At 34.5% G+C, this 14,098-nt stretch overlaps 1 protein-coding gene across 10 annotated transcripts in view; it reads left to right on the top strand.

Annotated features, from left to right (window-relative positions):
• RFX3 (regulatory factor X3) overlaps nucleotides 1-13,780 on the top strand; it is a 252,558-nt gene extending 238,778 nt beyond the window's left edge. For 6 of the 10 annotated variants that reach the window (XM_016138326.2, XM_016138330.2, XM_016138331.2 and 3 more), the window contains 2 exons: nucleotides 2,725-2,767; nucleotides 6,788-7,051. In XM_016138326.2, coding sequence (XP_015993812.2) covers nucleotides 2,725-2,767; nucleotides 6,788-7,026 — 282 coding nt within the window. In that variant the 3' untranslated portion in view covers nucleotides 7,027-7,051. Of the gene's footprint in view, nucleotides 1-1,717; nucleotides 1,781-2,724; nucleotides 2,768-6,787 lie in introns of all 10 variants that reach the window. The other 4 variants (XM_016138328.2, XM_016138329.2, XM_036217702.1 and 1 more) reach the window with 3 other exon arrangements.
• The last annotated feature ends 318 nt before the right edge of the window (nucleotides 13,781-14,098 follow it).

Here is a 14,098-nt window from a genome sequence, read left to right as displayed (position 1 = left end):
TGGCGCTGTCTTCCTTAGACCCACTCTCAGTCCTCCCGGCCACTGTTCCTGTCCTTCCTTCCTGTTGCTTTGATGCTTTGCTGCTCACTCCAAAACCCTCTGCAACTGATTTCCCCTTCTAATAACACTGTACTTCTAAAACCTCAAAAGTTTTCTAGTTACCTCATTTTCAGCAAAACTACCTGTCCTTCATAATAAAAGCAACTCTAATACTCACCTCCAGAAAGAGGGAATATTTTTAGATTGATCTGACTAGAACTAGCTGGCGCAGTGCCTGGCACATAATAAGCTCCCAATAAATATTTATTGAATAACGAATGAATGAATGGATTCTTCTAATCTTAGTCTACCTATAGGAATAAAGTGGTTTTTCCTTAATCACAAATATATTCTTTCCTCACATGTAAAATGCATACAAAAACCTTTAACTTTCAGCTATACTGGATATTAAAATCTTACCTCTTACAAGATTTTGTTCATATTAAATGTACTCTCTCTATTGCAGTACAGGTGGAATTTTGTCACTGATCCTAGAGACACCTCGAAACATTGAGAGTGTCCCTGAGAATTTTCGTAGTGTTCAACACAGAGTAGAGCCACAGATATCCAGCATTTAATATGCAAATTTTTTTTGCTAATGATAATAACAGTCACTGAGATTTCAGTTATTTTGGCTTTTTTTTTAGTATCCCTAATAATCAGTTGTATCCCCTTAGATTAAACAGAAACTTTTTAAGGAAAATTTTTATGTTGGGGAAGTTATCATGTTTTAGTTATGTAGCAACTAAAAGCAGTGTTTCTTTTTAAGAATTTTTTTCAAATATGTCCACTTTGTATAATATTATTCACCAATGGCAATTGGAATTTAGTCTCAAATAGCTCTTAGAGATTTTTCAAAAACAAGTGGAATATTCACTATTTATAGATATATAGGTATGTTTAGAATCACCACTGCCAACTTGTTTCCAGAATTGGATCTTAAGTGTCAAATATTCATGTAAAAGAAATAAAAATCTTATTGTGTTTTAGCAATTAGAAATAACTTACAATTCTTTAGCTTTAAGCATTCTGTTTATAGTTCTAAAAATATTTAAATAATACCAAAAATAAAGAGTCCCATTTTTTTTGCTGTTGTTTGTATTATATTCTTTAATTTAAGAAGTCATATATACCTTAAACTGTGAATTTTTTATTTAGACTAATATAAGTTTCTGACCCATGTGATCAGGAATAACTTTAAAACAATAGTTCGGTATTTTTGTTTTTATATTTGTAGCCCAATGGGATATAACTATAAAGTGACGGGACAGTCTTCCAAACACATACTAGGAGTTTTGTATCCACGAGGCCCTGTCCCCTTCAAAGCAGTCACCTAGGAAGGCTACACACTTGTTCCAGTAATGCGACCATGGCTTAAAATGTTGAGGAATGCCTCTTTTTAGACTGCCTCTGAACTGCTAAGAAATCAGCCCAAGACCAACTGCAGTGATGAATAAAATTTGGAGTGTTATTTGGAGTCACAATTGGATGTAAAATAACACGATGGGCTTTTCTGAATGATATATAAACTAACTCTTGAAACTATCAAAGAGAAATCCTAGAACCTTGGACCTTGGAATAAATGTATAAGCTCCCAGGGTAGCTACTATAAAGAATAATACTTGTTTAGGTTTAAAAATGTGTATATGTTTGCAAAATAAGTTTTATTACTTTATAGACATATCTCGTAGATGAAAATAATACTCCTATCATGGAACTCTTTATAAGCAAACTTCTGAATGTAAGTAGAATTTCTCACCCTTTCTAAGTCTGTTGAGAAATCTGAGTTTCTAATAATGACTTATTCTGAATCATCAGCTTTAAAAAAAGTAATGTTTGCCATTTAAAAAATAGATGAGTTAGGTTTCACTTCACCTTTTTCCAATTAGCTTTGTTACCTCTGCTATTCAACTTTTTATGTACCGTATCCATCCTCGTTCACCCTGAGACTCATATATTTTTTTCACTGTAAATTCATCATCAAGCTCTTGAACAAAGGTAGAAAATAAAGTCTGAGCTGAAGGTTATTAATTGTTTCATATTATCTTAAGCTCTTCTTTTGCTTGCATTTGTAACAATCATATGCCTTAAAAAAAAAGTGGGACCCTTATCTTAGTAAATAAGAACATAAAATTACAAAAAGTGTCAAATTAGAGAGTCAGAAAAATGAATGCTCTCAATTTTGGGGCTGCTATTATGTTTTTCGTTTCTACTAATAAAATCCTGAAAAACAGAATTCACCCAAGCAGCTGGACCATTTTTTTCTAACATCGACTCCAGGTGGGCTCATGGACAGCACATGGGGTGGAGCAGGCATGTCCTGCTTTATCAGGCTTTCCCAAATTTATTCCACCACATCCTTCTTCATCCAGGCTGCCAGTCCCCTATTTCTTTACTGCTAAGTTAAAATAATAATAAAGGTAAAATGGAGTGTGGAAGGCAGAGAAAAATGTTATCCTTTTGCAAAGAGGCTAAGACAGCTAAATTGAGACACAATTTAAACTGTTGAAATTCAGCAATTTTGATTGGAAAATTATGTGACCTGTGTAGTTAGAGAGCAAAGTGGTCACTAGTTTATAGTTTTAAAAAAGTCAAAGTGTGGTGTTTTTTACCTCAGACTGAGAATATTATTTTATTTTATTCTGCCTGGTAGTAACTGTTGCACAAATGACTGTTGTTTTGCAGTTTGGTGATTTAAACGCTGTGTCTCCTGGAAATCTGGATAAAGGTAAGAACTGAAAATAATGTACATTTTTAAGGACTTTTTTTGACTGACAAATTTTCATAGAGGAAAATGTGGTTTATGTCCATAGCACTATTACTTTGTGGAAATGGCATGCGACCCCAGGTGAATATGACAGTTATGTCTTTTGGAACTCTTTATTATTTCTTTCTTTCTATACTTTCTTTATGTAAGATACCTTAAATGAAATAATTAGATTTGAATACAGTTACAAACTCGTTTTTACTTTTCGCCTCAAGTTTATTGCAAATAACAAGAAAATATTTCTGATCATCACCAGAGTCCTAGAGATAAGTGATAAAATTGGTCTAAATATTTTTATTCAGGGCATACCAGGCAAGAAAAAAAGATTCTTCAGCCTACACATCTGACCACTTCACCCTTTTTAGTGGAAAGAGAACTCAGAAAGGGCAAGGCCAATAGTAGTAAATATGAAAATGATGACATATATCCTTCTTAAATTTTAATACTAGCATTACCACTCTAATATGACAACAGGATGTACATTTCTAAAGAACTTCATGATCTACTGAACCATAGAGTAAAGAAATGGGACTTGGCGGAAAATGAGGTTGGAATAGAGCACACACAAACAAGAACAAACCTATAAAAGTATCAGCCCAGTTTCTTAAAAAATGTAAAATTTCTAATAAACAATCACTGTAGAAAATATAGGCCTTTCTTCAAAAATACAACAAAAAAAAGTGAAACTGTCTTGAGATTTTAAGGAAATAAGTTCTAGAGTCAGGGACAGAATGCACAAAGGCCATGGAAAGCTACACAATTAGGAAAGAGCCAGAGAAAGTGGGGAAACTGAGGCAAGAGGAAAGAGTTGGGGAATCTGCACATGAATGCAGTGCTGTTCTCAAGCATCGTGTATTAGAGCAGCAGTCCCCAACCTTTTTGGCACCAGAGACTGGTGCTCCTATGAGAATCTAATGCCTGATGATCTGAGGTGGAGCTGAGGCAGTGATGCTAGCGCTGGGGAGCGGCTGCAAATACAGATGAAGCTTCGCTCACTCCCGCTGCTCACCTCCTGCTGTGCGGCCTGGTTCCTAATAGGCCACAGACTAGTACAGGTCCACAGCCCTGAGGTTGGGGACTCCTGTACTAGGGTACTCAGTGCCCAACTCCTGGGCCTCCTTGGTGATGGAAAACATTAATATGCTGGGGATAGTCATTATGAAGCCACTTCACTCCCATGCCGAACTCCTGTCAGTCTTTCTTTACCAATTGTCCTTGCACTAATTCCCGTTTGAGTACATAGTACATAGTAGCAAAGCAGGAATAGAAGAAAATGATAGTCCCAAAATCTTGTTGCTGCAAGTATATACTCTATAGGATTAACCAAATAACCATCAGAAAAGTAAATCAATGATGACACTAATCTATAACTTTAGAGCAAGTGTGGTGGCATTTGAAACCCATGTCCAAGATAAGGCAACCCCAGTAGCTCACTGGCACCAAAGTCTCATAGTCCAGGTTTGGGGATTTCACCCATGGGTGCCCAGAGGTACAGTAGGAGTGTTACCACTTGGCCAAACACTGGCTGTCAGCCAGTCTTCTTTGTACAGTGTTGAATCAAAACAAAGTCTTAAGTAAACTCCAGAAACACCTAATTTTAGTTTCTGTGTACCAAATTTCCATAACCATGAGTAGGTTTCCAGAAAATGTCTTCATAGGTGCACAGAATGTCTGTGGAATTCCCTTATTTGCCCATAGGAACTGGAGAAGGGGCTTGCTTTTGTGGATTGCTTTGTAGCCTATCCAAAATAGCCTGGTCACCCACAAGGGTCCCTAAAGAAAAGTGGCCCAGAGCCCTGAAGTTTGTTCAGTCCATTGTCTCATCGCCATTTCCATCCACAACAGGGTAGAGGAAAGGAGCTTCCTCACTCTCTTTCACTTGCCTACCTGCTTGAAATGATTTTTTTACCTTTCACCACTAGGTCTTTTTATTATTTTGACACTGTTTCTCAGGCACAGGAAGGTTGATGGAGAAGGGAGCCTCATAGCAGTGTGATTTTATCCCACCCTGTTTGTGTGGCCCTGCTACTCTCATTCACCCCCAGGCCCGATGCTTTTTGAGATATGGCCAAAGTGGCATAATCAGAGCCTAAGGCTTAAATGCGAAAACTTCAAGGGTTTTCGTGTTTTCCTGATAATAAAAGTAATATTATCTCCCTATAAAAATTTCAAATAACAGAGAATGAGAAACTGTAGAAAGTAAAAATAGTCACAACCCTAAGAGACTTCCACCATTAAGAATTTAGTGTGAGGATCCTTCCAGGTATATATTTTTTTGTTTCTGTATATAAACAAATACATAAATAAAACAGAAAGTATCATACGAACATGTTTCAATTATATCCTCTTAGTGAAGCAAATATCTGCCAAATGAACTCCTTTCCCTGCAGCCAACCAGCCCTTCCAATGTGCTAGTTCTGACAAAACTGATATTATCATCAAGTCCATTTTCCAGAGGCCAAAAGGTTACCATATAAAATAGATGGGCCAAGAAATCTTTTGCCTCATCTGAGTTCTTTGTTTATCGCTTAATAATGCGTTTAACAGACATCACTTCTAGTCAATAGATCTAATTTTAACCTTTTTAATTGCGTGTACCTTTTCATAGGAGATTTTGCTCCTAGCAACGTGCACTGCATAACCATATCTAGTTACTCCTAGTCACTTTTCTCTGGAACTTTCTTTGGCCCAGTTGACAGTAAGAGAAGTCAAGGGGCCCATTTATATCAAGAACTACATTAGCAGGGACTTCTGTGGTAGGCATGGTGAAAGTAAATTCAACACCCCTGAGAAAGAGTCCAACTTAATCTGATGAAGAGCTGCTTGTACATGATATGCCGCAAAAGAGAACATCAGAGACCTGATTCTGTTTATACAAGTCACTATAAAAAGTCAAAAATATAACAGGTGTAGATATATTTTAGTTATAGATGAGATATTTGATGTGATTATATGGGCATCTTTTTTTGGTAAACAGTCAAACATGTTGAAGGCGAAATAAAAAGATTTTAAGGCAGAAATATATTGCCCACTGTTTAAAAATTATCGCTTATGAAGAGGTATTCTCTACACTCTTCTGTAGAGAATCTTACACAGTAGTAAAGCTATGTGTGAGCATTTTCTCTCTATACTTTTGAATTTCTACAGTGGATGCTGGAAAAAAATTAAATGGTATTCCATTTTAATGATGTTTTAGTTAATATAAAATGGATTAAAATTGGGAGGTAACAGTGACTATTTAATACATTTAATTTCCAGAAATGAATACTAGCTATTAACAGTGAGCATCAGTGTTGCCAGAAATGGAAATTCATTGCACATTTTTAATCTGATACTACTACCTCAGTCTTCACAATTTTTGCAATAAAAATTAAAGGCTTATTTAATATTGCTACCTACAACTTTCTTGTGCACCAAAAAGTCTTTACAACAGCCCCTGCTTATACATGCTATAGTTATGTTATGAATAAGGAGAGGTCTCACCTATATTAACATCAACACAGATGCAATTTACACCTAGTATAGATACTTGGAAAAGACTGAAAATTTTCTTTTTCCAATCCTTCCTACCTCCTTCCCTCCTTTCTTATTTTAGTTAGCATTTTTCAGCTCAGCGCATTCCCCAAAAGCCAGCCCAGTGTACCAAAGTGACTATGCTATAATGACACAAATGATTCCAGTATTCAATATAAAAAACTTTAGGAAATTCCGAGGTCTTCTTAAAAGAACTATTAAAGGTATCAATCACAAACTATCTAAAAATAAATGATCTTTGCTATGTTTGAAAGAATTGTAGATGCATTAACAGAACATCAATACAAGTAAAATCCATTGAAAGGAAAACCTACAAGCTTTTTCCTGTGATAAGAGCTAAGAAATTTCTTAGTGTACTGTATTAAAATATTTCAAAACACATGTTGACTGCCATCTTCCAATTTGTCTTTTGATAATAAATAGTCTTGGTATTATTTGTTTGTGCAGATGAAGGCAGCGAAGTGGAAAGTGAAATGGATGAAGAACTAGATGACTCTTCAGAACCTCAAGCCAAAAGAGAGAAAACGGAGCTGAACCAGGCATTTCCGGTGGGGTGTATGCAGCCTGTTCTCGAGAGCAGTGTGCAACCGAGTCTCCTGAATCCAATTCACAGTGAGCACATCGTCACGAGTACTCAGACTATCAGACAGTGCAGCACTACAGGAAATACCTACACTGCAGTCTAAAGAATATTAAAGTGTATTTTTCCAGCTAACATTAATCCTGTTGATATTGGGCTTAAGTCAAAAATTTAATAAGCCTGAAGGACGACTGTTGTCAAATTCTATCTGTGCTGAACATTACCTTTTTGGAGTTGTGAAATGGAATGGGTGTATGTGTTTTGCCAGGTCTTTTTTTTTTTTTTTTTTAACGTAAACAAATTATTTGCCTCTTAATAATATGAGTTTTTTTTTTCTATTAGTTTCAGGTGTCAAGAAGGATTTTTACAACACATAATGTTTTTGATTTCTTATAATTAAAAATAATTTACATTTTTTGTAGCTTAAAATATTTTACTGTTGGTTGTTAGTCTTGGTGTATTATTTCATGTGTAAGTTTTTAATTAGATGCACTTCTGTGAAATATCAAAAGAAATGAATTTCTTTGATTTACACTGGAGGCATGCCCATTTGGCAGCAGATGCATCAAATTTGCTTTTGAAAGGTGCTTTATATTGGACAGAACCACAAGACACTATTTTGATAGCATTTTTGGAGTATGGAGAGAGAATACAGAGCATTTTTATTATAGTGCTAGAGGGTTGGGAAGGTCATCTATTTTTCTCTGAAGAAAAATTGAGCTGTGCATTTATCAGTTCAGAGTAAATGACAGAATTGCAAGAGATTATGCTAATATGTACATAATTTGTGTACATAATTATTAAACCATGTTAATGCAAGCTTCCGTTAAACATTGAATTTTAACTGTTATTTGCATACCAATTCCTCTGTTTAATGACTACTGATTCTGTATTTGGGACCACTGCACAGATGCATTCTGCTGTTGAGTGGGGCTGTTATAGTTAGATACTAAAGCTGAAAAAAATGACTTGACTTTTTTTTTTTTAAGTGTACATGCTACTTATGCTGAGCTGGACATACAGGAAACCATTCCATTTGGATGACTTTCTTTTATTCCAGGTCTTATTCCTAATAGTAGTTCAATATGCTGCTATTATAAAAGAAAATTTATAGAATGCAAGGAATGTAGCAACCAGCATGTTGTTATTTCCTTCAAAAATATTTCCTGGTTTCTAAAGTATGTGGATTTAAATTTTAAACAGAACCTAAAGGCAGTGTAACTGGCACACCACACTGTTGCTTATCCCCAATTCTGTAGGATTTGGATAGGTGGCTGGATGGACCAGTGCCATTGAAGAATGTACATCAGGGATCATCGTACCTCGGCTATTACATGGTGCCTTAAAACAGAACTGAAGCTAAGGTTTAGTAAGGCTTATTTTGTTCATGTGAATTCTTCTTCAATCCATTTAACAAGGTGTGCCTGTCATTTTCAGATTCCCGAAGTAAGGACAGGTTACATGTTCTTCAAAGGAAATTTAGGGCAAACAAAGCGAAACAGAAAGACAGAAAGTCAGTTTCCCTCTTTGAGTGACTGTGAACCTATTTTTTGTTCATAGAGCTGAATATTACTTGGTTACAAATCAGATTGCTTAAGGATGTGGAAAAGCAGGCCAGTTTTTAATTTGTTACATAAAATCATGTATGTTTTAGACCGTTCTTATCTAGTTATAATTTAAGAAAGTTAACAAAATTAGTAGGTACTTATCGAAGTGCATCTTTTCAATCTAAATATTTGTCTATGTGTCTCGGTGTCTGTGTGTCCACATGCACACGTGAGTGCCCTCTAGCAGGAGTCAGCTATAAACCAGAAGGCAAGATCCTAGAGTGGATACACCCATCCCCATTTTAATTGACATGAAGAGCCCAGGTTCTTTTAAGCACTCATATTATTAAGAACAACAAATACAAAAAAAAAAAAAAAAAACAGGCACATCCATTCATTTAAATAGTTCTAAAAAAGCTAATCAGCAAAAAATAAATACATAAAGCCAAAAAAAAAAAGGAAAGCACAAAATGATTTACAGATTATTAATCAGGCCTATAGTAAACTCAAGATATTTATCTTTACAGTTTTATCGGGATGGTGGGTGGGGGGTGGAAAGAAGGGGTGAGCCAATCTGTAAAGTTAAAAATACCAAATGGCTTATCGGGTAATATGCAGTGTATTTCAACTTGTTGCTCGATTGCCTTCGAACTAAGATCAACAAAGTTTCTTAAGTAAACTTTAAATGTTATAGATGTAATTTTAAAAATTGATTCAAATTTTGTATTATACCTACATCTCACTCATATATTTTAAATTCTCTATAGCTCATCACCTTCATCTAAATATCATTTAAATGATCATCCCTCCCTTTTTTTTTCCAAAAAGGCAATGATTTTGCACCATCACACACACGCACAAAGGCAAACAAGCAAACAAGGCACCTTAAGTTGCAAAGACTTATATCTACTTCGTTGTACATTAGAAAACATTTACAGATACATTTAAATCAAAAAATGAAAAAAACACTTTTTGTTTTGATCTCCTTTCTGAGTTTTTTTACTTTCCTCCTATATCTACTACCCTCAGAGCTATGCTATATCTGTATCGGACCAAATGTATTTCCTGCTTTCATCTTGTTTATGGAAAAATTTTAGATATATTTATTATCATTATTTCCTTTAATTTAGTGTTGGATATATTTGTATTGTTAGAGGAATCTGATGATAATGGGCAAATTTAGATTGACGAAAGTCAGCTATTGGGGATCCTCCAGGATTCAACATTTCTTCTAGTTGTTCATGGTTTATTCTGAATTTGGACAGATTAGGAATTAATAAATATTATTACATTTCAACTTGACTCACTAAAAATATTGCAATCTCCTTTATGAACACAGGAACATTAATTCTTTGTGACTAGTGTAGATAGTCCTGACCAATAGACAAAATAACATATATGATCTATGCTTCCAGTTGCTTGTAATCCACAGTAAGACACACATACATGTATGCAATCACAAACATCTTAACAATTTTGAATTTGAATTCGAATGAATATTTTCTAATAGGGAAATATATTAGAAAATAAAAACATAATTTATACATTTGAGCAAATTAGAGCAATTACATTTATGCATTTATTGAACATTTTAATACCATTTTTCATTCATTGAAACTGTGACTTTTCTAAATTATATTAGACGCTAAAACTCTCAGTAGATTCATTGGCAAGTGACAGGGACACATTTGAAGAACTTCTTAGTATTTCCTGCCATTGTAATCAAACACACTAGTCATGAAAAATACCTGCATAGACCAAGTACTACACTTTCAGTGAGGAAAAAATGTGAGGAAGGTATGTGGGTATTTTTAAGTTTTAGAAAAGATATTTCCTTTTAATAGGATTGAATATCATGAGTGTAATTCTATCTTCACATATATTTTGAGAATCATACCAAAAGATTTGCATTGAGGAAGCCAGTGAATAATAGGGTGAAATGGGTAAACCATCTCCTTGGAGCCCAATTAAAAAAATTTTTTTAGATATTAAGTGGCTGGTCACTTTTTCAGGATTCTCATCCAAACTATGTTTGGACTGACTATATAAGTCTTACTGCCTTTTCAGAAATCTGCTTTCCTTTTTGTGCTTTTTCTTGTACTGTATAGCACGGTTCATACACCTCTTTTTAGATGGTGTACTTTAAAAACAAAAGTAATTTTAGAAAACGGTTTTAACACTGCATACCTAAAATTAGTAGTGTGCAACATTGACTGCCTTTGATTTGTAGTAGACGAGTGAAAATGAACACGTTCTTGTAGAACGCTGTCAGAGTCATTCAGGAATGAATGCGGTTTCATTACCGTAATCATGAACCTTTTTACATGAATACACTTCTCTAGAAGTGCTAAACGTGATGCATTTTCAAATTTAAAAAAAAAAAATTCTTCAGACGATGTATTTGAAATGTCTAAAATAATGCTGTGCTTGAAATATTAGTGTAAAGGAAAAAAATGTGTGTCACTGTGATGTTGGTCCTCCCTGTGTGGACACAAGTAGAAAGTAAAAATCTTTGGTAAGTCACCTACATGTACAATTTGAGGCAGTGGTTATATATAACAAACTGATCTTTGTTATAACCTCCCCTCCCCCAAATTCATGGTGAAAAAATAACAAACATCAAAATGTTGAAATCAGACTTTGTGGTTGGTAGGAATCACACTAGAACATGGGGGAGAGAGGTTGACATGCAGTGCTATTGAAAATTGGGCTTGTCACTAGACCAGATCAACCTCCATGTATGTGGTTAGAACAAATCAATTAATGGAATCCTAGTATTTCTGCAAATTCGGTGATTTTTTTTTCTTTCAAACTGGAATAGAAGCATTAATTTAGTGCTTAGTTCTAGTACTAGAAAACCCCTTTGATGTAATGCCTTGTATTAACCCTTTGAGCATTGTAAGATATACAATGGGGGACAAAAGCCTTTCAGATCGTTTATTTAGACTTAGACCGGTAAAATATACTCTATATCCAAATGTCTAATTATGCTGTTTTTTTAAAGGGGGGGGATAGGAAGAGAAAGTGTTTCCATGCTGAACACTTGCATTTTATATACAACTCTTAATTTTCTTCAAGAGGGCTTGATATATTTATTCCCAAATATTCACTGCCATCTAAGTAAGTGTACTGTTTACAGAAAAAAAAAAAAATCAACTTTTCTAGCATCACAGCATGACTCTAGAAAAGGAGGACAATACATGGGCCTGTAGACCTATGTCATAACCGATCTCTGCACATTGAAAGTACCTAGATTGCCTTTAAAAGGTATGATAAAGAAAGGGTTACATTTTTTTTTTCCAAAACCAAGCAAAACAAAACAAAAGATCTCATTTATTTAGCTTTAGAAAGTTCAATGTCAGTGAAGCCTTAGGAAGAAATGAGTTCAAGTGGATGAAGAAAAGCTGAACTCTTTGGGGGCAGGTAAGCTATTCGGAGTTAGATCTCATGACATATTGTTTGGGAATTTCATACAGGGCATAATTTTATCTATGCTCCAAACTTTAATACTTTGTCAAAAAATTATATCTAGATAGAATGGAAAGCAAAGCACTTGATTTTAAGCTCATCTGTCAGGAGATGCTATGACTACTGCTTCTGATATCTGTAAATGCCAGTATGCTTATACAATTTCTGACTTGATTCAAGGGATGCTCTGCGTGCACTGGACCCCTCTGTCCCCTGCGTGATAGAACATGAGAGCAGTGTCATCTGCAGATGTGCTTGCGCTGCCCTAGCCAGGCGTAAATAAGAGTGTAACCTATTTCAATGTCTGGTGAAAGGACATTCATAAGCCTAGTGCAAGTTTGCCGTAAACATTGCTTTTTAGGCAGCTTAGGAAGTCAAACCATGCAAATTACTCATGTGTTAACATGCAATACTCAAAGGGTTTTAATTTAATTCTCTTCTTTTGAATTCTTCATGATGATTTACTGTAAATGCTTCTCAGTTTGCATGCTCTGATCATTGCTGCTAGTGATTTTATGTGCCAGTAGACCTGAGTTTAGTTTACCAATTTTACTTAAATAGTAAAAGCCACTTACAAAGTGACTGCCTAGGATTTTTTTTCTTTTGTTTGAAGTAATTGGTAATAATGTCATTTTCAAAACTGTTTTGTCTTTTCTTTTATTGGTTATGGTATTCAATTTTTTTCCCTCTTTCCTTTGTTTTTAAAATAAATTATGATGTTGGGATTGGAAGCCCTGAGTAATGAAATCTTTGGTAAGAATTGTTTATGTAGCTCAATAATGAGGACAACAAATCTTTGTTAGAATTATGATTCTGAGGAGGAAAGAAAAAATAAAAACTCCCATTGACTGTTGAACAAGTAAATTCTTCAATGAATTAATAGTTTTGAACAAATGATTGCCTTGTTTTAACCTGCTAACCATAATTTTAAATGACTCAATAAAGGAAGTATTGAATTTTATTCATTTAAAAAGCATCTTTTGTACCAAAGCAAATTTTTTTCTCTACTCATCTCCATCATCAATTGGGACCTATGGTGGTGACCAACGCGTTAGTTACAGAAACTTTAAGTGAGTGCCTTGAGAAAACTTGGAAATTTGTGCCTGGGGTGGTAAACTTTTAATTAGGTTAATTGTAGTGCTTACCAATCAGTAATTCTACTATCACTCAGGGCTTTCGTACCTTCTAGGTAAAACTTCTTTCATTGTGTTTTTTTAAAATACTGTATTTTTTTTTAAGTGCCATCATTTAAATTTCACTTAGTAAGTGGCAGATTACATTATTCAGTCCCACAAGCACAGAAACATAGTAACACTAGGAGATATTTGAACATTTATTTTACAATCGACTGAATATATTATGTAAATGAGGTAAGCAACTTTTGTAGAGATCGTATGTGTGAGATAATGTAATGTTCTTTTCCAGTTTTTGGACTACAGTTGAATAAACTTTTTAATTATTTAAAAACATCTTTACCGAATAACATGTGATGGTTTTTTGTATAATGTATTTGATTTTGTAAATACGTATTTCCTGATGTGATTTTTGTGAGAAATGCTAAATCTTTTAGTATATCATGTCCTCTCAAAATTGGCAGGAGCTAAATAATAGTTTGTGGGCGATTTGTATTGTGTACTGTACAATAACTGGGGAACTTTTATAATTATAAAAATATATATTAACTTTTAGTGTGTTGTTTAAACAAATGACTGGAACATACTAAAGATAGTAGGATTTTTCTGAATATTTCAGACTTGAACTCAGGCTAGCTTTCTTGTGTTTTTCAAAACAAAATGGTGTCTTGTCTTTTAAAATCAATAAATTTGTTTCCTTGTTACAAATAAATTTGAAATGGCTTCATTATTTTCCCCTCAAATCAGTGCCAGGAAGCTTGTATTGCCGTTACCTCATGTAGAAGGTAGTCCCTTTACCGTTAAGGAGCTTAGAAACAGAATTAAGTTGTTTTTCTTTTTTGTGTCAAATGAATTTGGCAATATTTACACATGAATAGCACAAAAAGAGAAAACAGAATTATAAGCCCAGCAGGGTACAAATCTTACCCTCAAAGAAAATTAGTGATTGAGTGCTGTTTAATTTCAGAAGCTGTCAACATTTCCATTGTAAATCCAGATTTTTGGATGTTCATAGTGTGTTTGTTTTTTG

This window comes from Rousettus aegyptiacus, unplaced genomic scaffold (genome assembly GCF_014176215.1).
Source record: "Rousettus aegyptiacus isolate mRouAeg1 unplaced genomic scaffold, mRouAeg1.p scaffold_m13_p_3, whole genome shotgun sequence".
Classification (NCBI taxonomy): Eukaryota; Metazoa; Chordata; class Mammalia; order Chiroptera; family Pteropodidae; genus Rousettus; species Rousettus aegyptiacus.
The sequence above is the reverse complement of the archived record's forward strand: the minus strand, read 5'-3'. Positions and strand labels throughout refer to the sequence as shown.